The 27,862-nt window shown below is 40.3% G+C and overlaps 1 protein-coding gene across 1 annotated transcript; it reads left to right on the top strand.

The window, feature by feature from the left end:
• Positions 1-555: 555 nt before the first annotated feature.
• phf1 (PHD finger protein 1) lies at positions 556-27,437 on the top strand. The gene is made up of 15 exons (XM_072393622.1): positions 556-1,033; positions 1,620-1,698; positions 1,844-1,925; positions 2,519-2,605; positions 5,749-5,843; positions 6,341-6,489; positions 6,839-6,934; positions 12,283-12,351; positions 12,616-12,739; positions 13,992-14,059; positions 14,827-14,958; positions 18,980-19,058; positions 20,415-20,530; positions 21,135-21,221; positions 23,741-27,437. Exons 2-15 carry the CDS (start codon positions 1,621-1,623, stop codon positions 24,105-24,107), a joined length of 1,629 nt encoding a protein of 542 aa, XP_072249723.1. The 5' UTR covers positions 556-1,033; position 1,620; the 3' UTR covers positions 24,108-27,437.
• The last annotated feature ends 425 nt before the right edge of the window (positions 27,438-27,862 follow it).

Genomic DNA, 27,862 nt, shown 5'->3' with positions numbered 1-27,862 from the left:
ATTATTTATTTGACTTGACATATATTCCATATTGTGCATTTTCAGTTAAGATCTACTTGAGGATAAACCAAACAGTCTGCTTTGGATATTGGGCCATAATAGTGTAATTAGATACATGCTTTTCAAGCGTCATATTTTTATTGGGATATTTTTTTTAATCTTTATGCTCATTTTGTCTTATTTTACGTGGTGCGCCTCAGTGACCTCATTATGCAAGTCAATAAATTACAATTCCGGCAAGACAGGGGCTCCAAAAACGGCTCTTAAGCTCAACAGTTAAAGTGTTAGGCATTGCTTGCTGTGGAAACTTTTCTTCACTACTCTAAAGAACTTGACCAGTAACTGCTGTTAGAGACCAATTAATGAGGCGGATAACCTCACTAATTGGCACCTTAATTGGCCCCGTCACTGCGCGCGCTGCCCCGCCATCCGTCCAGCCCTCAGACATCACAATCCCACTGTGTCACAAAGATTTGGGGTCAGACGGGAAGGTGCTGTCGCCGAGGAGCCCCCCAGCAGCCACCTCTGGATCCCCCTCTATCAGTTTCTCCCTCCCACTCTATCTCGGTGTTTTATGTCTGCGTCACAACAAGTCGGTCGAGAGCGAGAGGTAGGGATGATGGCGTCTCTGGCGGCTTGATTCCGGTGCAGCTCTTACAAGCCCGCCTTAAAAGCATCAGTAGGTGGTGGCGTAGAGGTGGGGGGGAGAGCAACAGCGACGGGAACATGACGAAACGGTTCCTCGGAGGACGGACAAACTAGGCTGAGAGACAGACGGACAGTCAGTCGCCTTGTCTCCCCCCACCTCTTCCTCCTCCTCCTCCTCCTTGCTGACGGTTTGACTGACACACACAGAGGCGCTTGGCACAGACAGGGACATACATGCACACCATCCACTTTTTGCAAACACGCAAGCTGCGCATTGGAGCGGGCAGTAATTGGGCAGCGGAGATCCACAGCAGATGAGGGCATTTCATGTCCAGCCTGTCCAGGAATCACTGTGACCCCGACGTAAAGGAGTTCGACTTGACAGGTACCCTTCACCGGCCAGCTCACTGTACAATTTGCCTGATTTCCATCTGATGCACAGACAATGTTAAGCATCCTGCGTCTGTCTTTACTTGAGTGCATGCACTGGAACAAATGCTCAATGTGCAAAGATGATACCTGCAGAGCCATTTCATGCATCAATTTAAGTTTTTAAGGTCTTTGGGAGAGGAGAAGAAGACAACAGCAAAGTGCATGGCAGACGCTTCAAGTGATCTTTGCCAATTCAGTCAAACTGTATTGCAGTAGTCATCATGCAGTGCTTTTTTTCCTGTGCGTGTGTATTTGTGTGTTTGATGTGTGCAGTAATCATTTGTCTTGCTCTCTGGTTGTGTACTCACACTCATCTTTCACTGTGGTGGATACAGGCTGTCGCGATGCTCTGGACTAAAAGAAGGAGAGGGGGGGGGGGTATTTTTTAACCCCTTTTCACTGAAGCCCGGCTGTCTCAGAGGCAGCTGAAACGCCGGGGCCATAAACCCCTCTGTCAGCAATGGCAGCAAAGTATTCAGCGAATAAATCGGATTTCCATTTCACATGAGCCCTTCTCTCTCCTCTCTGTCTCTCCTCAGGATGGGGGGAGTAAGTGAAGGAGATGATGTGTTGGCTCGATGGAGTGATGGACTACTGTACCTCGGCAATGTAAAAAGAGTAAGTGCATGTTGGAGTATATGTGTGTGTGACAGAAACATACTTTTGAGTGTGTGTTCAGCATGTATGGGTGTGTGAGTGTGATTCAAAAGGACTTCTATTTAGTTTTGTCAATCATTCTGCTCACCTGCTATCTCCCTCTCAGGTAGACGGAGTCAAGCAGTGTTGTCTGGTGAGATTTGAGGACAACTCTGAGTTCTGGGTACTGAGAAAGGACATCCACTCGTGTAAGAGGAGCATCTTTTTCTCCTCCTTTTTCCTCAGCTTGAGTAAATGTCCTTGTTAGGCACCCTCTCTATTTGTCATATTAAAAATCACATCTTCTGTGAGGGTTTGACCAACTCATACTGAAAGTGTTTGCCTCCAGTTTTACATTTTAACAGCGAGTTTGTGGGAATTCTTCTCTGGTTTTGTACTTTTTTGTTACCGGAGCTCTCGGTTGTTGTTCTTGAAAATGCAGTCACGTTTGAGGCTATGATACTGAGTGCAGAGTATTCTGATGGGGGCACGTTGTAATTGGTATATCAGAATCTATTTATGAATTTATTAGACTAATAGCTCCGAGGGAGAACGGTCCCCCTCTCTGCCTCACATTAAGTCAAAGGGGAAGTTGGACACTTGTTAGGACCACGCTGAACATCCGGATGTCAAATGAAGTGAAATCTGAAAGGGTGTAGGAGACACTGAAATCAATGAGGTGGCAAGGATGTGAATCAATATACATAAATTAATGCAGTTGACTGCTCTCTCTCCGTCTTCCTTTCACACGTTTACTTCCTCCCCTCCCCTGCCTCTCTCTGTCTTTTCCTGTTTTCCTCAGTCGCTGCTGGAGTGGAAGAAGTTTGCTGTATTTGTGACGCTCCGCCTCTTAAAGAACCCCTCATAAATTGTCTTAAATGTCGCCACGGTAAGGGAGCACGCCTCATCTTATGCTGTCAAACTCTGGTTTACCATCAGTTCCTGCAGTGACCTTGAAGACTTGCCACAGTCTGATAAATAATGCGGCTTAAAGCGGAAAAAAGGCTCATATCGTGTATAATATATCATTTTATACCTAAACAATCCTCAAATTTTTGTGACGCTTGAAAGTTTGTCAAATCTTTAAAGTTCTATACATTTAAACATTGTGCAAGTCTTGTGCCATCCCTAATTTTTTTATATATTGGCAGGGAAAACAGGAAATATGTCCATCCATCCATCCATTTTCTATACCTGCTTAATCCAACTTAGGGTCGCGGGGGGGCTGGAGCCTATCCAAGTTGTCATTGGGCGAGAGGCTGGGTTAGAGTTAGTGAAATAGGTGCAGTAATTTATTAAAAAAGGTGCAAACCTATGTAGAAATAAAGTATATAAGGCAAAAACAGAGCTTGTTCAGTTCTCAGCAGTTTTAAAGTGAATCTCTGGTCTGAGCTCCTTTAGTCTCCAACACAGCCTGAACCCTCTGAGACGAGCTTTCTGTCATTTCTTTAAGGAGTCTTCAGGAATAGTTCTCCAGGCTTCTTGAAGGACATCCCAAAGCTCTTCTTTGGATGTGGGCTGCCTTTTGTTCCGTTCTCTGTCAGATGATCCCACACTGCTTCAATAATGTTGAGGTCCGGGCTCTGGGGAGGATTCATCCCTCCATAAGACCTGTTGCCACTGATTTTCAGTCCACTTCTTGTGTCATTTGGCACAGCTCAGCCTTTTCTCCCTGTTTCCCTTCCTTAAGAATGGCTTCTTGACAGCCACCCTTCCATGGAGACCATTTCTGATGAGGCTTGGGCCAACAGTAGATGGATCAGCTGAAGGTCCAGATGCATCTCTCAGGTCCTGTCAGGTCTTTGCTGGATTTTTTCCTCTTTCTTAAGGACATCACTTTCAGATCAAGTTTTTTAGGCCTGACACGTCTTCTTTTGTCCTCCACTTGTCCACTTTCCTCAAATGTTTTAAGGACACACTGCACACCATGCTGAGATATGCCAAGTTTTCAGCTAATCGCTCTTTGGGAATCACCTTGTTGCTGCAGAAATCCTATTTTCTGTCTGTCAAACTGTGTTATCTTTGCTGTTTTTCATAGATGCAGCTAAAGAAATGGGAACAAATTATGTGTCTTTGTGACAGGCTGCTAGTAACAAAGTGCCTAAAGGTCCAATTTAAAATGGCTTCTTTGCTAAGTTGTCTGTTATGTGTCGACACAACACTGGTTCATCCCTTGAGTTAGGAGCCTTTTTTCTGCTGGAATGGTTCATAGGTCAGAGTTAAGGTAAAAGGACTGGACTGAAAATGAGAGAAAAAGAAGCCAACGTCCAAAGAAAAACTGAAAGACCTTCAGAAAGCTGGAGACTATTGCTCAAGACCTCTTTAAAAGATTACAAGAAAGTCTGGCTGCTTGCAAGCAAATTATAAAGAAATGAGGGGTGACTGAAAACATTTGCACAGTATAACCAAAACATCACCAGATTTTCACTAAAATCCATTAAAGTCTAAAAGTTAAGGCCCTACTTTTATGACACGTCTTAAGTGTAGATAAACAGATATGATAGACGTGGATGAACAATAAGGATTAGAGTCACGTGTTTTCATGCAAATGGATGACAGACATATGAGACGGGGCAACTTGTTTTATTTACTCCAAAAGACTCTTAAAGAACGAGGTTATTGTTTGTGGAAGTGTATCTCAGCACGAGCAAATGAGGGTTCTCAGCACCTCAGAAAAAGTTGTTGATGTTCACTGAACCGTCATTAAAGTTACAGGACTGGGATCTATACTAAAAATATTGTTTTTGGGGATTTACATTTGGCAAACAGAGGAATATCACCATTAATTCACATTCAGTTGACCTGTGTTGAAGACCAATGTGCCTCCCCCTAAGTGGTCGATCAACAGGGATCACTTAAAGTGCAAAACACGTTCTGGCCTGCGAGGCCACAGGGTAACTTTTAAGCAAAGGAAGGCCCTCTCCCAGTGACTCATGTTAATGTTCATGAGTTCACTATCAGTAGAACATTAAACTATCATGGTGTGCACAGCAGGGCCACAAGGCGAAAGCCACAGTTCGCGAAAATGAGCATTGCTGCTAGTTAGTCGTTTGATAAAGATCACGTGGATGAGCCAGATGGCTGTCAGACGAATGCTGTTTTTATGGAGGAGACCGCCGCAGAACTTTTAGTTTTAAAAAGAAGTGTTATGTTTAGAGAAAGAAATAGAATAGAATCTGGTATGGAACCTCTTTGTGAAACATGGTAGTGGCTGCATCATGGTTTGGGGATGTTTTGCTGAATCTGGGAGGATGGCTTGCTGCAGTGAATTCTGACTTTTACTTGCTAATTCTATGGAAAATGTCACCTGTCCGTGAACTCAATCTCAAGAGGAGGTAAGTTATGCATTAGCAAATATATATATATATATATATGTATATATATGTATATATATGTATATATATCTTCCTTTGGTGATATCAAAGTTCTGACCTTCATACTAAGAAATTGTGGAAGGACCTTAAGTTTAGGTTTTAGGACATTTTTTGTGATAATCTGATAATGTTTTAGATCATATATATGCAGCAATATAGGGATGATTTTAAAACTTTTTGTTAACAATGTTTCAGTGCATGTGCGTTTAAACCTTCAGATGTTGATCATACCGGCCTTAAACAAATGTTTTTTAAGGAGTCAAACTCTGCTCGTGCATTATTCTGTGCAGTGAAGGTCACATCCCCAAGTGGAGTAAAGCCCATTTCTGCTTGAATGGATCATAAAACTGTTGCAATGTAATTAAGCATTCATAAGTGCAAGTGGAGGGAAGTTTTAAAATCACACAGGAGCAGGATGCATAAGAAGCAAACGGTAGTAAATTTTACTGTCACGGCTAACAGTGTTGTTCACTCTGTTCTGAGATAAAAAACGTAGACCGACGCGCTTCCTGCTCTCTAAATGCAAATAGTATTGTGAAATGTTTTGCATGCTTCTAAAACAAACTGGGAAAGCACTATACATGGCACCGCCCTGTCATTATTGTCACTCTAGTTGTCTGTCTTGAATTAAACGCTCTGCTTCCTCCTTCCATTACAGGTTATCATCTAGAGTGCCACACACCAACCATCGAACCGGAAGCTGACAGCGATTCGTGGATATGTCGGCAATGTGTCTTTGCAGTCGCAACCAAGGTCAGGCTGCTAATCTCTCCGTCTCACACTGGCAGAAAACATTCGATGTGTAATATGGGAGAAATCCAGTCAAATATGTCAAGCTGCAGTGTTGTATGCAGCTGACAATGCGTTTATTGGGGGAAAAAGCAGTCTAATTTTATTAGTATTGACTTAAATATTAGATTTTGTACTGTGTCTGAGAATTCGTGAACAATCAATAGTTATGAAGCTGATAAACTACACTGGAGTTGGAAGAAGTACATTTAAAGTTAATCCATCACACGTGCTCCATTTCTGGAGATATGAGATGGGATAGAAGTCGCTTAATTGTCAATCGATCACTGTCCATCTCTCATTGTCCAGACTTCCACTGTCTCAGACACAATTTCTCACAGCTGACCTACAGTAGAATGAGGCAAACAGCCTTCTACACATCCAATGTTATCTGTCTCCTGACATGACGTTGATGTGAGGGGTCACGGCTAATCAGCTCTGTCCTAAACTTGTGTTGGCAGAGAGGTGGCGCCCTGAAACGGGGACGCTTCGCTCGACTCATGCAGTTCATGAAACTCCGGCTTCCCTACCAGCTGTCATCCTTAGACTGGGACCCGCAGCATCTGACCAATCAGCAGCAGTGTTACTGCTACTGCGCCGGACCTGGAGAGTGAGTAACTTTGCAGTGGCCACTTTAAGTCTGTCTGTACAGTTCATGTATTGTCTCCAACCTCAACTATTTAGTGGATAATTTGGGAATTGCATTGAATTTTTGAATGACACATAAGGGATACTTTCAGAGATGTTCAGGGTGTCGATTAAACCAAACTATTTTGAAGAGTACTTATTTTATTTAGTACTCTTTGACCTGTGCAGCAACACCAATGGCATTTGGTGCTCCAAACAGGATAAAACCTCCTCACAGTAGTATGATACGTGAGTCCTAGTGACAGGAGTTGGACACGTTAATTCTTTAATGTGTTTGATATCATGTTTTTTCTTTTTTTGTCGGGCTGCAGGTGGAATCTGAAGATGCTGCAGTGTGCCAGCTGTGGACAGTGGTTCCACGAGGCCTGCACTCAGTGTTTAACCAAGCCATTGCTGTATGGGGACAGGTACGTCTCAAAGCATTTGATATGATTCAGTATATAGAATAATTATAAAGGAATTCATCAAGCTGGAATTTCATGCAGCTAAGAGACATTCAAAATTTGATGTGTGATGGTAATGCATTTACTCGAAATATTTTATTTAAAGCTTGATCTTCAAATTTTAAAACAATATTTCCTACACTGTTATGGCTACTTGAAGCAGATTTTGATCAGTAATAGACAATTAAATTGGTGGACTGATTGATTAGGCCCATGATTTAAATGATTTTTAATTAAAACTAAAGGCAGACCACTTGCAAAATAAGACACTCTTGCTAACTGACACAGAAACAAAATGGTTGTAAATGTTCATTTAGGTTCTGCAAGTATTTTATTTTATATTATCAGTAAATATCACCATTGCCTATCACTGAAAAAGCCATATCAGTTGTCCACTACTATTGCTACATGACAGTTGGAATGAGTATTTGAATTAATATAAGATGTCAGTTTAGTTTATACTTAATTGTTTAATCATACATATTAACTGATGATAATTAGATTCAAACAGTCACTACTTTAGTTAACTTACTAACTTAACAAGCTAAAGATTATTTGCTAATCAGTCGTTAGCTAAAGTTAGCCAACTTCTTTGTTAACTTTAGCTCGATAGCTAACTTTAGCTTAGTGGTTTGCTAACTTTACAAGTTACCAGTTGCATTTGACTAACTGGTTGTTATTCTCCAGCAACAACCACTTTATTATTCAGGGTTTCCCACAAAGAGGTTCGATCGGGTCTGATCCTGAATGGAAAACATTGGCAGCTGCTTCTGTTTTAGCTAACTTTAGCCTGCTATTCCCAGGTCACAGTTTTTATTGAAGGCAGATCAAGCCTTTTTCACTGGATCGCTAATTTTATGGAACGCTCTGCCACCTGCCACCTGACAATTTCTGAGTTATTTATCAGACATTTTGATTGACAGTTTTGCAAATATCCATTTGACCCAACTTCTCTTGTTCCTTCTCTTTTTAACTTCATGAAAAAAACTTGTGCTATTAAAATAATGCATTATTATTCTTATTCTGGTATTATCTTCTTCTTCTTCTTCTTCTTATTAGATTTAAAGAAATTAAAATAGAATAAGAGAAATAAGAAAAATCATTCGATATAAACACGAACTAGCTGGTATTACACCAGTATTTCAGTTTGGATCTAATATTTTGATTGTATTTTTACATAAAAAGGGGTTACCAGGTTAACTTTCTTCTCCTTTTTACCTCTCATGTCATATTGTTTACTTTGTTAGAGCCAATATAAGAGTCACATTTAACAGAAAATCTGCCAAGGCTGCAACCTGTGGTTTCTTTTAAGTTCATAAAGTATTGAAAAACACTGAAATATGTGTCTAAATTTTCTCAGAGCCAGACGCAGAGTACTCAACTCTGTCTAACAAACATGGAAATAAAAAAAATTACTGTTGGATGTTGGAATCAGTTTGTCATTTAATTTAAATGAATAAATCCTGAAACTAAAATCATTAGAAACTGATTAATTGTTATAGCATTAGAGTCTGGTCTGATTGAGCTAATGAGATTGAGATTTCTACATGACATCTTCACTTGTCAGAGAACTGGCTTAATAAGCTTAAAATCAAATAATTAGCGTGCATGTTAATGTTGTCAGTGACTCTTGCTACAAGGACGATAGTTTGTTTTATCTTCAGAGTTAGAGAACAGACACCACAGCAGGTAGATCATGTCTCTGCTAGTATTCAGACTTGATGCTTAGTGGATATGCAAGATGAGCTGAATCTTATGCATGTCATAAAATGTCTCCATCCATTAAGTTATTATTGTCATTAACCATCTGTGTTAGCTGACTGGGTTTTACACCTATCCTGTCACAGGGCTGCTACCCAGACTGTGTGAGAGGAAGGAAAATAGGGGGGGATTAAATTGAGACTGACAGTTGGGAGAGTTAGGCGGGATTGGTAGAACATCTGCTGAGCAGGTGATGGAGGAAGAGTGAAGACTGAGCTCACAGTTGGAATAGTAAGCATGTGCTGCCGTCATACGGTATCTATGCTTCATCTCTCCCAGTGACCTTCATGCAAATATAAGGACAGATGTGCACAATGTTGTTGTGCAGTGAGTTTCAGGGTCACTCAGAGCAGGTTGTTATTCTTGCAAAGAACATTCTACTGTCTCTTTTTTTCCAGTTCAGGTTGATTTATGTGATCTATTATCTAGAGAACAAAAGAGGAGAAATGTAATGCCCTTTACCTCACAAAGAAACAAGCAGAACACAACATGTGAATGACTCGGACTAAACGAGAGAAGTCTGCAATGTGGAAAAATTGTTAACTAAATGATAATGAAATTTATAGACTGTGCAAGTAAAAATGAAACCAAGGAAAGAAGTATTTCACACAGTGTTGGGTCATCCATTCTGTAAACTAATTCCCAAATAAACTGATTGAGGATTAAAGAGATGCATGTTATAAAGGCAGATTGTGAAGCTGTTCAGACCTGGTATTATCATGCATCCTACATAGTCCAATCACAAATGGACAGCTTTAGATATGTGTTTACATCTGGCATTGAACTGCATTCTCTCATGTGTCTTGAGTGACCACTTGTGATCGAATCTCAGTTTCCCACTCTATATGCAAATAAACATGTAGCCTGTGTCACACAGTTAGCTGTCAGCTGAGCATCTAGCAGGACATCAGCAGCTCTGCTGATGCTTCTGTTCAAGCACGAATACATTCAGTGACCTGAACTATATTAATATTCAGACATTAATACATTTCAGAGACACTTTCTTGGAGAATCTTTTCAGGCATTTTAATCAGTGCAGTTATGCAACAGACGTGGATGTGAGTGAAGCAAAAGATGCATGAAATAATATGCCTGTGATGTTGCAGAGATCAGTGTCAGCACACCTCTGCTGATAAAGACGCAAAGTTAAGTCTTGTGTTTGGACAAATGGAGTTTTTCTCTCCTTTGTTCCAAAATAATCTCATCCACAGCATTGGTTGCAAAAATTCAACCAGAACACCAGAAACCACAGTGACATCCCTCTGTTCATAAGGCACATGTTGTACATACTTATGCTATTATCGGTCAGAACACTTGCCTTGAAAGGCCAGTCCTCCCCTCGTCTGCCAGATAGTTCTGTGTGCAGCAACTTTTGTGACTGCACCTTACTGTTGTCTTCCTCTCTATGAGCAGGTGAAGGACTCACTCAAAGACAACAGAGGAAACTGTTATTTATTCAGCAGCAACCACTTTTTTCTCAAGGTTGTACCACAAAAAGGTCAAATTTGCTGTCATCTAAACCTGACAACGTTTCTGTCCGTTTCTGTGTTGGATTATGTTGCATTAACCTCTGTAGCGTCTAATGCCCGCGCTCTTCAGCACAGTCAGACACTATCTTTACATTTACGAGCACACGTGTACACATACTGTTGAAAAGGTAAGTATATGCACTATCTTGCTGGTGACTCCCATTGCCATGTCAATAAAGAGGGAGATTAGCACACATACTGACATCAAACCAAGTAGATAACTGCCCAGGTCTGACATGGCAAGCAAAAAAATCCTGCCACCCTATAATAATACATATATAACTATGTTTGCTTAGTGATGATTGGCAGAAAATGTATAGAAAAATCAGCATTTGTCAAAATACTTGTTTGTGCAGATAAGGCCTGAGGCTTTAAACCTACATCTAAGCCAGTCTCTGAAGAAAAGGCCTTGTGATGTAGAAAAACTCTGCTTATAAAGGGAAGTAATATACATTATATTGCCAAAAGTATTCTCTCACCCATCCAAATAATTAAATTCAGGTGTTCCAATCACTTCTGTGGCCACAGGTGTATAAATCCAAGCACCTCGGTATACAGACTGCTTCTACAAACATCTGTGAAAGAACGGGTCGCTCTCAGGAGCTCAGTGGATTCCAGCGTGGTACCGTGACAGGATGCCACCTGTGCAATAAGTCCAGTCGGGACATTTCCTCGTTACTAAATATTCCAGTCAGCTGTCAGTGGGATTATAACAGAGTGGAAGCGATTGGGAACGACAGCAGCTCAGCCAGGAAGTGTTCGGCCAGGTAAAATGACAGAGCAGGGTCAGAGGATGCTGAGGCTCATAGTGTCCTGAGGTCGCCGACTTTCTGCTGAGTCGATCGCTACAGACCTCCAAACTTCATGTGGCTTCAGATCAGCTCAAGAATAGTGCGTAGAGAGCTTCATTGAGTGGGTTTCCATGGAAACTGCATCCAAGCCATACATCACCAGGTGCAATGCAAATCGTCGGATGTAAAGCAGTGGACTCCAGAGCAGTGGAGATGCGTTCTCTGGACTGACGAATCACACTTCTCCATCTGGCAAACTGATGGAGGAATCTGGGTTTGGCGGTTGCCAGGGGAACGGTACTTGTCTGACTGCATTGTGTAAAGTTTGGTGGAGGGGGGGGGATTATGGTGTGGGGTTGCTCTTCAGGAGCTGGGCTTGGCCCCTTAGTTCCAGTGAAAGGAACTCTGAATGCTTCAGCACACCGAGAGGACAATTTCAGGCTCCCAACTCTGTGGAAACAGTTTGGGGATGGCCTCTTCCTGTTCCAACATGACTGCGAACCAGGTCCATAAAGAAATGGATGAGCCAGTTTGGTGTGGAAGAACCTGACTGTCCTGGACCTCAACCCGATAGAACACCTTTGGGATGAATTAGAGCAGAGACTGAGAGCCAGAACTTCTGTCCAACATCAGTGTCTGACCTCACAAATGAGCTTCTGGAAGAATGGTCAAAAATTCCCATGAACACACCCCTAAACCTTGTGGAAAACGTGTCCAGAAGAGTTCAAGCTAAGAAAGAATGGGATGTCACTTCAGTTCATATGCGTGTAAAGGCAGATGAGCAAATACTTTTGGCAATATAGTGTATGTGGATTGCCTCTAAACTTTTGGGTCAAGACCTGCTAAAAGCTGACCAGAACTGACCAATTCAGTGCTCTGTCTCTTCTCTCACAGGAGCAACCGGGATGTTTTCTGTGAATAATACATCCCTAAAACACTCCAGAACTGGAAGAGCTTGATAACATTAGATAGTGGAAGCCCCACTCCTTGGGTAAAGATCATGTCTGGTCAGGTTGTGATTTAAATTAAAAGTATCTCAGACCCCTTTTGAATGTGGCCTAAGCAATCAACTCTAAATCCGTCGCTGTTGTGGTCTGAACATGTTCAAACCTGAATTTACCACCTTCTCCCATGGCCCGAGTACCACCCAGGATGCCCGCTGGCGCCAAGCCTGATCAGGGCTTGTAACGCCTGACTGATTTTACTCTTTTTCTCCATGTGTCTGTTCTAGGTTTTATCAATTCCAATGCTCGGTTTGTACAAAGGGACCAGAGACAATCCAAAGACTGCCCATGACTTGGTGATTTTTACAGTAATATATTCACTGATACAGGACTAGAAATCATATTTTAAAGAACTAAAGTGCATTCCATGGCCTCATGTTTCCTTTACACATTAAAACTTTAGTTATAGATATCTTATACATCAGCTAGATTTAAACTAACTAACATGTTGAGATTTATTTTCAGAAAACTTTCCACTAAATATGTTTTTTCTTGTGTTTTTTCCTATTTTACGCATGTGTCTTATTGTCTAATTCTTATTATTTGTATTTGAAATGCAGGATGGATTTGGCTCATTTAGTGCTCTACCATCTCTCGCTGTGCTGCAAGAGGAAATACTTTGATTTTGACCATGAAATCCTGTCCTTCACCAATGAGAATTGGGACTCATTGCTCCTGGGCGCGGTATTGATATTTCCCTGTTTAAGCACCATGATGAAATCATGTGAAATGCTGCCAGGCTTTGTGCGTTTGACATTTAAAGCCTATTAACCACCATTAAAGTAAAATCTGAAATCTAAAGTTTGACCTCTGTGTAAGCTCACAGGGGACCACCACGTAAAGAAGTGTTTTTTTATGATTTTGGCAGCTTTATTTGGCCGATCAGTTGAGCTGACTTCCCCCATTACCATCTGACCATCCTTTACTGTCAGCTTTTAACTGTTTAACCAAAAGTGACTATTTCAGCTGTTTATTTAATGCTTTTTTTAACTATTTAAAACAGCTTTTAGCAGTCTAACTTGCTGCTAATGGCTTTACAGTGCCCATTTATTCTCAGTTTATTATATATTTATTATTAAAATCTGTAAGAATAGGTTGAAGGATCATTCTTTACCTATCCTAAGCACTGCTTTCTGTCTGAAACTCTTACTTTTGCATAATCTTTGTTTAATATGTGCCAAGTTAACTACTGAGGGCATTATAGAGCTTGATAGCGAATGTCACATTGCGGTGCAGTATGGACATACAGAATGCTAATGCTCTTTATACCACTGGTGCGGCCCGTTTGAACTTGAAAATTTGAATTTCCGAGTTCCTAATAGGAAAAATCAACTGGAACTCTCCTAAATTGGATTTACAACACAAAAAGTCAGACAACCCTTCCAGCAGTCTGGAAGCGGTGTCCTCAGTGAAAGATAAAAGTGTGGGCTTTACAAACTTCTCACATGAACAAAAACCCAAAAAACATGATAAAACTTAATATTTGATTTCATTCATTATTTTATCTACCTTATCTATTTGAGAATTATCATAATGTAGCAAAAATGAACACAAGTTTTGTATATTTCACCAGTTTATGATCTTTCCTCCTACAATCACTGCTATCTAGAACACTCCAACCAGCATTTTTAAACATGAATGAACTTTACCAGAGATTTGTGATATAATCTGTAGTGTCTGAAGCTGTTCCATAGAGAATAAACAGTGAGATAAAAAGTTTTTTGCTTGGCCTTTAAGTTGTTTCTTCTCCGGAGACATTTTGAAATGTTTTGTTTGTCCTGTCATCATCTAACAGCAGGGTTTGTCAGCCATGGAGCTGTGCCAGTTAATTTTGCACATCAACATTACAGCTGTCAGCGGCTATAAAAGAAAATCATTGCATGCAATCATTGTGTGCCGTGCACTGTGTAAACACAGCTTTGATATTCCATTCCAGCTCTCTGACACACCAAGGCAAGACCGCTGTCACAATCTCCTCAACGCTCTGAACTCCCACAAGGACAGGTAAGTCATCGCTTATGATGAGGGGAATAAATACCAGACATTCATGACTGGATTTATGAGAAGTGCTCCGTGAATAGTGGGTCTGCTAACATTGTTGTTGGTCATTTTGGACATAGAGGTTTAAGTGAGTGAAATGAAATGTGAGACTTTGGAAGAAAAAGTTAGACTACTAGAAATTCAGCACTTATTTTGTTAGCTTAGCTTAGCTTGTTTTGTCTTGTCAACACAGGACATTAAAGGTTTTAATTTTGATACTAATTTTAATTAAAATGTCTTTATTTTTATTTTTATGTTTACATTATTATTTTATATTTATTTTTATTTTTTTTTTGTTTAGATTTTAATTTATTATTTTTTATTACCTATGATTTATATATTTATACGTTTTTGATATTAATATTAATTTATTATATTTTTATTTAATTTAATATTTATATTATTCTTTTATTTTGATATCATTTTAATTTTGATATTAATTTTAATGTATGTTTTTTATATATTTCATTTTTATATTTATATTCTTTTTTATTTATATATTTATTTTGATATAATTTTAATTTTAATTTATATTAAAACATTCTAACCAGAGAAGAGTGTCAGTTATTTACACAATCACTGTTTGCTGTGTTTGCTTCTCATCAGGAGAATAAAAACGTTGTGTTACACAGCTCTAGATTCCTAATTAGCTTCAAAGATGGAAAAACAATATAAAGAAATACAATTGAATCAGAACCGAAACCAAACTGCACGTGTTGTTTCTTCACCAGGTTTGTCTCTGGAAAGGAAATCAAGAAGAAAAAGTGTCTTTTTGGGCTGCAGGTCAGAGCCCCACCCCCGCTGACATCCGATTCGTCGCCTCTCATCACTGATCCGCCTATCGCCATCACCCACCGGAGAAGGTCAGAGCGAGGACAGTGGGTTTCATTTTGGCTCTTATCTCTGTGAGAGCTCTGGGTATCCCACAGGGCATGTAGCTATTACGCATGAACAATTAACTGAGAAATCAAAAGACTGCAGTTTTCATATACCAGCAAAAGGATCAGTGTCTTAAATGAGGATGAACTCCCCCAGTGTGTAGGTTTCATATCGCTTAGAAATCATTTAGATTTTTTCAAGCAGCTGCTTCTCAAGGCTAAGTTAGAGTGTAATAATTTGCAGGGGGGAGCAGACTCGAAAGGAAGCGGTAGGACTTAGGGTCATTATTTTCAGTGTCTCTGAAAAACAAGTTGTAAAGGATCATCGGATGACCGAAGAGGTCGGAGAGGTTTCTTAATAAAACCCCTTTCTTCCATGTGGTGTACCTTATTTATGACCATGCAAACATAAATTTGAACACAAATTTAACTCAATAACTCTTGTATGAGGATAGTCTGAGTCTGAGAGCTATCATGAACACACACAGCAAACCCAGCTCAGACAACCACCCACCAAACTCACTGACTGGCAAACATTTGAGTGACAGGCCTTTGCTTGAATTCTTCATTATTCTGCAGTTTGGCCACTGACAGTTGCTATTTATCCTTCTTTATGACACAATCTTTTTCATGACTGCCCCGTGTTGTTAAATCACAGCACTTATTTTGTTAGCTTAGCTTAGCTTGTCAACACAGGACATTAAAGGTTTTAATTTTGATACTAATTTGAATTAAAATGTCTTTTATTTTTATATTATTATTTTATATTTATTTTGATATAATTAATTTTTTTTATTTAGATTTTAATGTATTATTTTTTATTACATATTATTTTCATATTTATATTATTTTTATTTATATATTTATTTGATAGCATTTTAATTTTGATTTTAATTTTAATTTTGATATTAATTTTTATTTATTATTTTTTATATTTAATTTTTATATTTATATTATTTTTATTTATATATTTATTTGATATCATTTTAATTTGAGTGACAGGCCTTTGCTTGAATTCTTCATTATTCTGCAGTTTTTCCACTGACAGTTGCTATTTATCCTTCTTTATGACACAATCTTTTTCCTGACTGCCCGTGTTGTTAAATCACAGCACCATGGATAGAATGCTAAAGTAGTATAATGACCAGCTGGCTGAGCAAAATACATTAGAATTCCTGCATAACATATATTACTCAATAAATCCTGTCCCTCACGGCCGGTTTGTTTCGTCTTTTTTGATGCAAACCTTAAGAAATAATGTTCATACAAAGTTTTATCGTTGTTATGTAATGACAGGTCCTGTTTTAACGCTGCTTTGTAACAAATAGGACCCCGAAATTTACAACTTCCCACCTGAAAAAAAGGGTCAGATTTATCAGATTCATTGATAGCAGGCCATTATCAGGTAATTCATTTTGTCAGTGAACTGTGTAACTGCTAATGAGAATTTCCTGTTATAGCAAAGCAAGAAAAGCAAGAGACAAAGAGTTCTGACTTCCAGAGTCGGAGGTACAGCGAATGCGGTGTGAGGTGAAGTTGTGGGTGGAGATAAAGACGAGGAGGCTGAATAATTCCACTCTGATCTGGTGCTGTGAAGTACCAGCGGCTTGTAGGATGACACATTTTCAAACCCAAGCAGCCCCCCAAAAAGGGACGAGGTTGTATACTTTTTGAGTTGATAAAAAGAGATTTTTTTTCACATAAAACCCCCGTTTAAGTAAGCAAGTGCGCTGGAAACAGAGGCGTTTCCTTTATTGCTCACGCTTGCCTGAATAGTTGCATATCTTCACCTTTCCTGTCATTAAGATGATCAGCTTCTCTACAAATAAACCCTGCTTTCATAGCCACAAGAGACGCAGAAAATATCAGTTTATTCTTTTCATGGGATCTTTTTCGAATTCCAAACGAATACCTTCTGCAGAAATAAATTTCCTAAAAAGGCAGACACAAATGCCCTCACAGCTTATTGTTGATATTAAAGTTATTGAGTAGGATTAGGTCTCTGAGCAGGACTGCTTATCAGATGGTTTCTTTCTTTATCCAGCACAGAGGAGCATTGTTTGGCAGCTCCAAGCAAGATAAAATGAGTTTGTTGCATTAAAACTTAAATATAAGGGCCGTCACTCTTTCTCAGAATAACTGAGCTGTTACCAGGAGAAGTTTCCATCTGAGCTGCTTGAAACAACGAGCTTAGATTCATTTGTATAGACGTTCATGTCTTATTTAGCTCTATCCTCTGTGACCCAGAATTAACGAACTATATTTTATACAAAATACTTGCAGCAGGTTCTCATTTCTCTTAGTTTAATGTACATATTGTAACTTTAAATTTCCCTTTTATGTATTAACACTTCATAAGATTTTCTCTTGTATCATCTGAAGAGGAAAATTTCATCTGTGAACGCTCTCATTATCCACTGTCCAGATTGCCATCCAATTTACTGAGAATATTCATGCTACCGGGAAGATAAATCTTTTTTCTTCCTTTTTAATGAGTCTGTGCTGTTTTCTTTATCATTTCCCCCAGGATGAAATGCACATTTACATATTCTAATACCGGTATAACTCTACTTATAGCTCACTGACGACGGTGATGTCCATTCTGTTCAAGGGTATCGTGGACTTTTAGCCTCTTGAAGCCACTTTGAGGGTTTTAGAACCAAAAGCTTAATTTTCAAGCACCAGTTAAGTTTCTAGTAGAATAATAAGATTTGTAGTGAGGAGCAAGAGGGGCAAATTTTGCCACATTTTTGTAATTCTGTTGTTTGAGCTCAAACACTCAGTTATGTGAAGAAAGACAAATATGTAGAAGCAGTATGTGAAAAACTAAACATTTCAGTCAGGCTGAGGTCTGGACTCTGACTGGACCGTTGCAACACCTTGATTCTTTTCTTTTTCCCACATTCTGCTGTAGATCTGCTGCTGTGTTTGGGATCTTTGTCCTGTTGATGAGCCAGTTTCAGCCCAGCTTTAGCTGTGGGACAGATGGCCTCACATTTGACTCTAGAATACTTTGGTATCCAGAGGAGTTCATGGTGGACTCAATGACTGCAAGGTGCCCAGGTCCTGTGGCTGCAGAACCAGCCCAGATCATCAGCCCTCCACCACCGTGCTTGACAGCTGGTATGAGGTGTTTGTGCTGATCTGCTGTGTTTGGTTTCCTCCAAACGTGCTGCTGTGCATTAGGACCAAACATCTCCACTTTGCTCTGGTATGTCCAAAGGACATTGTTCCAGAAGTCTTGGGCTTTGTTCAGATGCAGCTTTGCAAACCTAAGCTGTGCTGCCATGTTCTTTTTAGAGAGAAGAGGCTTTCTCCTGCAGCCCTTCCAAACAAGCCATCCTTGTTCAGTCTTTTTCTAACTGTGCTGCCATGACCTTTAACCTTTAGCATGCTAACTGAGGCCTGTAGAGTCTGAGATGTAGCTCTGGGCTTCTTCACCTTGGGGTGAACTTGCTGGGACGTCCACTCCTGGGAAGACTGACAGCTGTCCTGAATGTTTTCCACTTGTGAATAATATTTCTCTCTGTAGAATGATGGACTCCAGATAGTTTGGAAATGGCCTTATAACCCTTCCCAGATTGATGGGCAGCAACAGCTGCTTCTCTAAGATCACTGCTGATGTCTTTCCTCCTTGGCATCGTGTGAACACACACCTGAATGCTGCAGATCAGCAAACTGACAGAACTTCTGCTTCGGCGCCATCAGTTATGATCAATTAATCAGTGCTTTGATTACCAGCTCCTGGCTGCTACATATCCTCTTTATTCCCGTTGAAGCAGTAAGGGTTCACTTAGTTTTTCACGCACTGCTTCTGCAGTTTTGTTTAGTTTTTGTTCAGTGTATTCTGTCATGTGTCGTTGTTCTTCTGAAGATGTATTTTCCTGTTTTTTTTTATCTATTTTCAATAGACCTTCACTGATAATACAGTGAATACACGCATTTGGTGGCTGTGTTTATGGTTTATGCTTGTATTCTAATTTCTGTGTGCTTTTGCTCTCTTTAGCCCGTTGTCACTACCCTGCCAGAGGAGAGTTGGGGGGGCAGACTCCCGTAAATCAAAGCGTCGCATCATGGAGACACAGGTCAGTGCCTCTGTGTCAGGAGGAGGTGGAGGTCTGGGCCACAAACCGCGCTGATATTTTCTTCTTCTTCTTTTTTTTAATGCAGCCAGGTAAACAGCTCTCCGCAGCCCAAATAACCTGTCAGTCAGAGGATGCAGCGAAGGCTCATTTTGCAGTCTAGATCAGTCTGTGTGTCTTTTTACACCCAGTGCTCAGTGCCTGTATTTATCCTCTCCTTTCTACTGTGTGTTTAAAGCCTGCAACTGCTTCAGAGTACTCAGTTTGATTAAAAGTAGCTATGACAGATGAGGTGTTGTGTCTTTTGCTGCATTGAAAATGTATAATTCAAACCCAGTCTTGCAAAAAATTGCTTATACATTTCATCAACACCTGCAGAATCAACATGCCACATTTATCATGATCATCAAACTCAATTCCCAGTGGAGCTCACTGAAACAGGCAGCATCACATGTGGTGGGTACTATTTTTGGACGGCATTCTTAACTTTGAATGCTCATTGTGCTGTGTCCTCCTACACATCGCTGTGATCTGGCTGTGTGCACGTTCTGTGATCCTGAAACAATACGCTCAACAGAGCGCTCGTTTTCAATCTGGCACATCCATGCCCCATTGTTCCCCTCTGATTGATGCTAATCGACGTCCGTCTTGGAGGAGCAGGTTCGCAGTAGTGGGGAAGAGTGAGATGGGTAGGAATGCTGATATGTGTAGCCTGGGATCACTTCCAAGTGCACTTTGCAGTCAATTACAGTTTGGCCAGGTGGAGCTGGCACCTTGACAGAGCAGCTCTGACAGAGTACATCCATTTAAAGGCACAGACGTTGACTGAGGCCACTGAATAATAATCTCCCATCCTAATAGGCAAGCTACAGAAGGAAATGATAATGGGCACAGTGTGGTGCTGTACGTCACAGTCCAGTTATTAGAAATCTTTAGGCGGTGTCCTCACAGATGATGTTTCCAGTGACTGATGGCTGCAATGATCCTCTGAAGCTCTTACGCTTCATGGGTCATAAGCAGGCAGAAAACTGCCTGACTAACCAGTCGGCTTCATGAGGTAATGCCTTGAAGCGGGACACCATACCATCTCAGGAGCCTCGATGACGTGTCTCTCACCCATACTGTGCTTTATTTGGATTTATAGACCCTTTTTTTGCCACCAGGTTATTGTAAAACATCCAATGCGAGATCTTTTTAAAGAATACAAAACATTCATCCCCTCAGATTTTCTGTAAGCTCCTCTTTTTGAGACTTAAGTAAACTAAATGTACGAGTGAGCACGGAGGTTTCAGTGCTTCATTGACTCCTGTGATGATGTTGGCATCCAGACGAGCTGATCTGTGTGTCCCCTGCACCCAGGCCTGTCCTCCTCCTGTTGCTGCCAACCCCATTGAGTTACTGCCATGTTGCCATGGCTACATGGGAGGGGCCAGCCTGTACAACTCCAGGAAATCGGAGGAGGAGCTTAATGTGAGGTAAGGTCCTTGATTTTTTTGTTTCAGTATTGGTGGATTCTCAATGGATCGTGTCTTGGTAGTAAGACGTTACCTGTTTGAGTCGGGGGTGTTGTGCTCTCAGTCTCAGAAAATCTGGGTTCATGCTACTCAGGCTATCTGAATTCTACACAAAAATTGTGCCGCAGCACGTCAACACAGACAAGATATTTTCAGAAATAGTTTGTATGATGCTGGTCATAATAGAGATGCAGACAAATTGGCTGTAAGGCCTGAGGTTTGGAGATATCTGCCGCCACTAAAGAACAATAGAGGATGGTTTGTTTCCTCGGTAGAAAATATCCTCCATGAAAACTTTTGTTAAAAGAGACTTTTTCAGATATCAACATTGAGCACGGCTACCAACACCTTCCACCTCCATTGTGTTTGAGTGACAGTACAAGTCTTATCTGCAGATAAACTAAAAATGAATAAATTGCAAAAAAGGTCAGATACATTTTCTTTCCTTTGTGTGAAAGGAGGCTTTAAATTCTAGTCTTTTGCACAGCTTCGGCTCACATCTGGATGACAACATGATTTTGTTGTAGATTAAAAATGTAAACATTGTTGTGCGTCTCATCCACAGCTCTCCTCCCAAACGGATGTACGCTCTGTACCACTCCACTTACAACGGAAACACTGCATTCTCCAGGAGCCTTCATCACTTCAGCAGGTGTTTCTCATTCATCATCTCCTTAACAAGTGAAGTCCACGTGACATTGGTCACTGGACGGCTTTAAACTTTAAATCATTGATTTGACCAACTCTGGATCTTGGACCTGTAAATTTAAATGATGTATTTATTGAAGTAACATTTTAAAGAAAACATTTGTCACTAATTTTGGCTCTGAAATTGTTCAGGATTATTTAATAATGGCACCTAACTACCAACTGAATGCAGACAAAAAAAAGTTTGGATAGTCCTGTTAATATTGTGTTCCATCAGCTTCCTTTTCATGACACTTTTTTGAAGTTTCTCTAAAAAGTGTTTAGTGTTTAGTAGTTTAGTTTTATTCTAATTGTTGCAGTTTTTCAGAGGAATCTGTGTCCATTCCTGCTGAATCCCAGATTTCAGCTGCTCAGCAGTCCCTGGTTGTTGTTGTCTGGTTCTCCTCTTCATGATGCTCCAACATCTGCAGCAGGAGACAGATGTGGACTGCAGGCAGGCAGCCGAGCTCACACACTCTGAGTGTATGAAGCCACGCTGCGGTGCCACTATGTCTCTCCAAATTTCCAATAAACACATGTCCATCAATAGCAACTTCACCCAGATGAAGCCCTCCATGCCATGGACTCTGATGCAGCCCCAGACCATCACAGACGCTGGCTTTAAACCTTTCTCTGATAACAGCCTGGATGCTCTTTCTCATCAGTTTTCCCCAGAAGCAGCTGAAACGTGGACTCATCTGCCCACAGAACACGTGTCCACTGTCTTTCTGTCCATCTGAGATGAGCTGGAGTCCAGAGAACTGGGCCGTGGTTCTGCACAGAGCTGATATATGGCTTCCTGCTTGTGTGATACAGCTTCAGCTCACATTTCTGGATGCAGCCGTGGACTGTGTTGAGTGAAAATGCTTTTCCCAGCTCCTCCTGAGCCCATGTGGCTGTATTGAACATGGTGGCCTGACGGTTTCTCATGCAGTGCTGCCTGAGGACTTGAAGGTCATCCAACATTGTTTTCTGTCCTTGGCCTTTGTGCACTGAGATTTCAACAGACTCCCTGAATCTTTTCACAATAATCTGCTCTGTAGACGGTCACTTTGACACTGCAGCCATCAGCTGTTGCCATTCTTCATTCAGAAATGTTACTCACATTTCATTAGTTCTATTCAAACATTTTAGGATGCACTTTTGACATATCATTTAATAACATCCATTTGGGAAAAATGTCAGCAAACATTCATTACAAGTGCATGTACAGTATTCACATTCCTGTGAACCCTGTTCACTCCTGAAGGATGTGTTTGGATCATAAGCTGCTGCATGCTTGACTGTTTTCTCCAAGTATTCTTTGATTTATTCACCTGGTATCTGGTGAGTGTTTGGTAATATTCAGTACATCTGAAGAAAACAAGTGATTAAAAATCCCATATTCAGAAAGTCTTTACAACAATCCAAAAGATCCACAGATGCTTGACAGAGTGATCTGTTTTCATATAGCTCAGTTAAACCAGTGAAGTTAACCTGAAGTTGTGTCCATTCAGGGCAATGAGAAGAATTAAAATACGAACATATGGATTTATAGAATGTACGAAACACAACTAAACTAAACAGAGAAAACAACAAATAATTTAGATTTGGCAGTATAAAAGATAATAAAGCAAACTGAAACTGCCCATTATAAAGCTGTTCAAAGAAATTAAGTTGAGCATAACTAAAACTAAACCTGGAAACGCTTTAAAAACAGATTTTTTTTTTTGCAAATAGGCAGAACTGGAGTCGTGTTGTTTCTTGTTTTACGGGTCAAAAGTCTGGCAGTCTAATTTTTAACTAAAAGTTATTTTATGAATTTACAGAATGCTTATTAGTTGAAACTTAATTCCAGTCGGCTGGAGCTAGGAGGGACTTTTGGCAACTGATTTCACAACAAAGAGGATGAAAAGCAGAAATAGCGAAGAAGCACTGGTGCAAAATCTGTCTCTCACTCAATCACAAAACACATGTTTGCACATTGTGTCTTTTCAACTGCAGAGTTGCAAAGTTAAAGGACCAGCAATAGCTCTGAGAGCAGCCCACAGCTCAGGCTGTTGCACATATTCCTGAGACTGACTTCAAGTGGCAGCAAAATGCTTTAACGTGTGAACGGTTATTTGCGAGGCACTAAAGGAGAAAATAACTGTAGTCATCTCAGCTTTTACTGAGTCAACCCCATAAACCAGGAGTTACTTCAGTCGTAAATGTATGGCATGAAAGCACCAAATTATTTTAACAAAGGGCCGATTGCTTCATTCAGGATGAGTGGTTTTTACATTACTATTTATTATTTTAATAAATCTAGTAATAAAAAGAGAGAGAAAAAGCTGAGATTAAGTCAAAAAGCCAAATATTTAGGACTATACAGCTAAGACTTATTTACAAATAGTTGAAAAGCTTCCCAGTAACAACACAATAATGTTTTTTAATTAAAAAATGTTTTTTATACCAGCCAGTTCCTGTTTGTGATTGTGTGCTTGGCTCTGTTTTTGTCCCCAGTGCGGAGGACAGCTGTAGGTTACCGACAACATGCTTCCCACACCCCATCAATGGCTCCAATGGCAACCATCACCACCACCACCTCCACCAGCACCACCACAGCCACCAACACAACCACCAACACCAGCCAGGACAGAAGCAGATGGAGCCCCTCATCCTGCGCGATGTGCCACCTTATCAGGCTGGCATGGGCGGAGGGGGTGGTGTCGGAGGAGGAGGAGGAGTTGGGATGGGGGTGGGAGGGGGGGATGGGACTGTGGCCAGAAGCTGGGGAGGAGGAGAAGCAGTGAGGATCTTGGCCAGACGTGTCACACCAGATGGGAAGGTGCAGTACCTGGTGGAGTGGGAGAACGTGAGTTTGTACTAAGGGAAAGAAAGTAAACACAAGACACAATGACTGTTTTGCAGTTGCCACAGGACTATTGTGTATTTAACATGTGGCAGTGTTTAAAGTACAAGTGAAATAACAAAAAAACACTCCTACATGCTACAGATCCAGGTTGCTCCCATAGTATCATCTCGATCTACATTATAACCTCACTACTTGTTACTAAATGTCCCTCTTTGCTAGTGTTTCTCTGATATTTGTACTGTTAACTTTGGAATATGCCTTTGCATTTATCATGTTTTACAGTGATGAGGGAAAGTATTTCAACCTCCCGATGATTTGTCAAGTGTTTGGGCCAAATAACAAAAAAGGTGCTGCTTCAGATTTAAGTTTAAAGAACAACTTTTACTGTATTTTTTTTCCAGTTTACTTGAAAAATGTCAACGTTGCTTACCACAATTATTGGACAAAAATGGATACCATTGTCTGTAAGTCTGTGTGATATAGACAAGCTTACAGTTCAAGCTTACAATTGTGGTTTGCCAAGTAATATTTAAGTCTCTGATAAGTAAGATTAGCATCAATGTACAGAAAGACAAATAAAGACTGGAGCCACTCACAGAGCAAATCAGTAGCTGTAAGAAATGCAATGAAATATATCACTGGTTGCCCAGTGGTTACACTCTAAGGCACATAAACACATCTGCATCTCCGCACAGCCCTGCAGAAAGGTGCTGCATTGCCAGATTTGAAGTCCCTGTCTTGCTGTTGAAGTGTACATGAGTGTGTAGCACAGAGATCCACACAGACAACAGGAAAGAATGAGAAGATGGTAACTGATACCACAGCTAACCGTACAGGATAAAGATAAAATGTAAAGATATCATTAGCTGATGTCTAAACATCGAAATGCACAAAGGTTTCAGCCCCCAAAATGTTCCAAATCTGTAAAATAAGAAGGAACAAAGGACATAGAAACAGTTTCTGTGGAGACACAGATTGAAACATGATTGAGAGGGGTTACGTTTTCTTAAGTAGGCTCTTTAGTATGCATCACAATGCATTACAATGATCATAAAATCATCAGAAAAAAGACTTTCTTCCTCAGTTCTCTACTGTGATATGGCTCCTATAGTCCCAATGATGACGTTGCCAGTCTTATTGTGATGTGATAACGTCTATTCCAGTGTTTCTCAATCCTGGTCCTGAAGGCACCCCGCCCTGCATGTTTCCCTGCTCCAGCACACGTGGCTCAAATGAATGGGTCGGGTCTTTAAGCTCTGCAGAAGGCTGAGGACGACCCATTCATTTGAAGCAGGTGTGCTGGAGCAGGGAAACTTGGAGAACCTGCAGGGCGGTGTGGACCAGGAGTGAGAATCACTGCTCTATTCTCACATCATAAGGTCGGCAGTTGTCACTATTGACAAGACAAAAATCCCATTTTGGGGTAAAGAGAGTTAGGTGGTGTTAAGCCTCCACTTTTCAAGTGAAAGATCTCTGGCTGAAATGCATTCCTGCACAGTTCCACAGTTCTCAGCTTACTTTACTTTCTCTTTGCTCCCAGTCACAGCACATGTTGAGAGTTTGAATTAAAGTGCATGATTAGCTTTAGATGTTAAAAAATGCATGGTTAGGGTTACAAAACTATACGTTGTTACGAAACTACACAGTTTGATACTCATTGGTTATGACACCATCCAACACAAACAGCTGCTTTCCAGATTGTTGTCAAATCACAATTTTTAAGCCTGGATTGTGAAAGTCAAAGGTTCCCATTTCACAGTTTCTGCAGAGACTGGGCTGGCTTTCAAAGTTAAACTAACCCTTTTCAGGTAGCCTTTACAAAGTAATACTATTGTCTTTTTTGTGCTTCAGCAATCTGTTTGTAAAGTACGTAGGTAGGGTGACTGGGAAAAGTTGAGCAGCGTAGGTGAGCACAGAGCCAATTGGCCTTCTGTGTAGCCATTTTCACGCAAACTGTGCTATAATTTCACAAATAAGGAGCTCTCATTGTGCTGCTGATGGTTGATGATACTTTTATTCATTCAAACCTACCAAATAAGCGACTCTTATCACTACGTACTTTCAGATATATTGGCATTACTCTGACTGCCTTTGCTGCTGAATCTGCTGTTTCGGATTGGGCTCCGAGTCGACTTTTTACAAACAAAACAGCGATGCACTGAGAAAGTTCAGCCGCATTGTTTTGAATGGGCAGTTTAAAAAAAGCTTGTGTTTGCATGCTGGAACACTGCTCTGTAGACACCGATGCTGTTGACATGCATTTGGTTCTTCATTGGAAATATGTTGCAAAAATTCAAATCTGTTTGGTCACGACAAAGAAAGGCTTTTTTGTGGCGTTGTAGCACGATCTCTGTGAGAAGGACATACTTTTTTTGTGGTTGCTGCATCAATATGCAAACCTCAAATTCTCACCCAGCCACAAAAAAGTGTATTTCCCAAAATGTGCAAGAATGTCTTCAGATAAAACAAACCGTTTTAATATGAATTCTGTGGCATAAATGGGGCCAAATAGTTTAAAAATGAAATTGTTCTCAACAGTCTTGCATGTGGCACAAGTTGAATTTGAACAACTTAAATGGTGTCAGAAAAAGCTAACAAGCACAAACACACTCAAACATTTGCAGTTTAAAAGAGGGAAATGTCAGGTTAAAGGCTAGTTTTGTGAGAAAGCAGATGGTGTTAGACGCTGATTTAAATGATTAAATGATGCCATAGTTACAACAATTATCTCTATCCAAGATGTCTTTTCCATCCAAATTTAACCCATTTGTTGTCCAGACATCTGAGGACTTGAATCTCCACACAAGTACACAGTGGCTGCTGAGAACAGAAATGAGGAGGCTAAGCAGCCAACAGCCCACTTTCATTAGCTTTCATCCTTATAGTTGCTCATTAATCGACATATAGTCAATGTTATGGAGTTCAGTAAGCGAGTTAGCCAGGAAGATGAGCCAAAATGAATGGTCCATCGTGATGACAGGCCTGGTGACTGCCAAGTGGCTTCAGAAGAAGCAGTAACCTTCTAATAACCAGGAAGAGACCAAGAATCACCGACAGTTTGGTATTTTTGTCCGTACAGATTATTGACTTTCCTAAGGGATCTTATTTTGGCTCCATAATCTACAAATTCTCTGGAGGTTATCTTATTATTATCTCATCACTGCATGTTAAGCAGAGATTGTACTTGTTATTAACAGGTTACTTATTTGTTATGTTAGATTTTGTCATACATAATTTACATTTAGACTGCTGTATGTCTTAGAAATAGGAGCCACAAGAGGGCTTTTGTTTTAAAGATATAATTATATATTCACAATATATTACTATGATTAAATGATTTGATTTAATTTATTGAATTATTTACTTTGATGTGATTGCATAGTGCCTAAATGAGATGTGTACCTGCAGATTGGGTGAAAAAAAAACTGAGTTGGCCAATCAGATGAGGAATCTGCTACTAAACGAGAGGATTGTTCTTTATGAGCCACAGATAAACGTGTAAAAAAGGACCAGTTTTTATGTTGAAAATGATTTAATCAGGACAGGACTGTGATTTTACTGTACATTCCAAACAATTGTTATGTATATGTAAGAGAATTACATGTTAAAAGTAATCAAAATGGAAATTCCTTTTATGGGTTAAGCTAAAGGACCAATCGCGCCGCTCAAACCCGTTTCTTCCAGGGTCCAACAGTCTATGATTTAAAAGGTACAGAAAGGCATTCAGAATGTATGCATAAGTCAGGTCCTGACTGCTGGTGTGTCTTCTG

Source organism: Leuresthes tenuis, unplaced genomic scaffold (assembly GCF_036924035.1).
Source record: "Leuresthes tenuis unplaced genomic scaffold, fLeuTen1.0.hap1 SCAF_10, whole genome shotgun sequence".
In the NCBI taxonomy this organism is placed as follows: domain Eukaryota; kingdom Metazoa; phylum Chordata; class Actinopteri; order Atheriniformes; family Atherinopsidae; genus Leuresthes; species Leuresthes tenuis.
This window is presented reverse-complemented; position numbering and strand designations above follow the sequence as displayed.

Coding starts and splice junctions, on each gene's coding strand:
- phf1 (XM_072393622.1), top strand. CDS start 1,621: ATGGGGGGAGTAAGTGAAGGAGATGATGTGTTGGCTCGATGGAGTGAT. Junction 12,352..12,615: donor CAAAGACTGCCCATGACTTG/GTGATTTTTACA, acceptor TTTGAAATGCAG/GATGGATTTGGCTCATTTAG. Junction 12,740..13,991: donor ACTCATTGCTCCTGGGCGCG/GTATTGATATTT, acceptor ATTCCATTCCAG/CTCTCTGACACACCAAGGCA.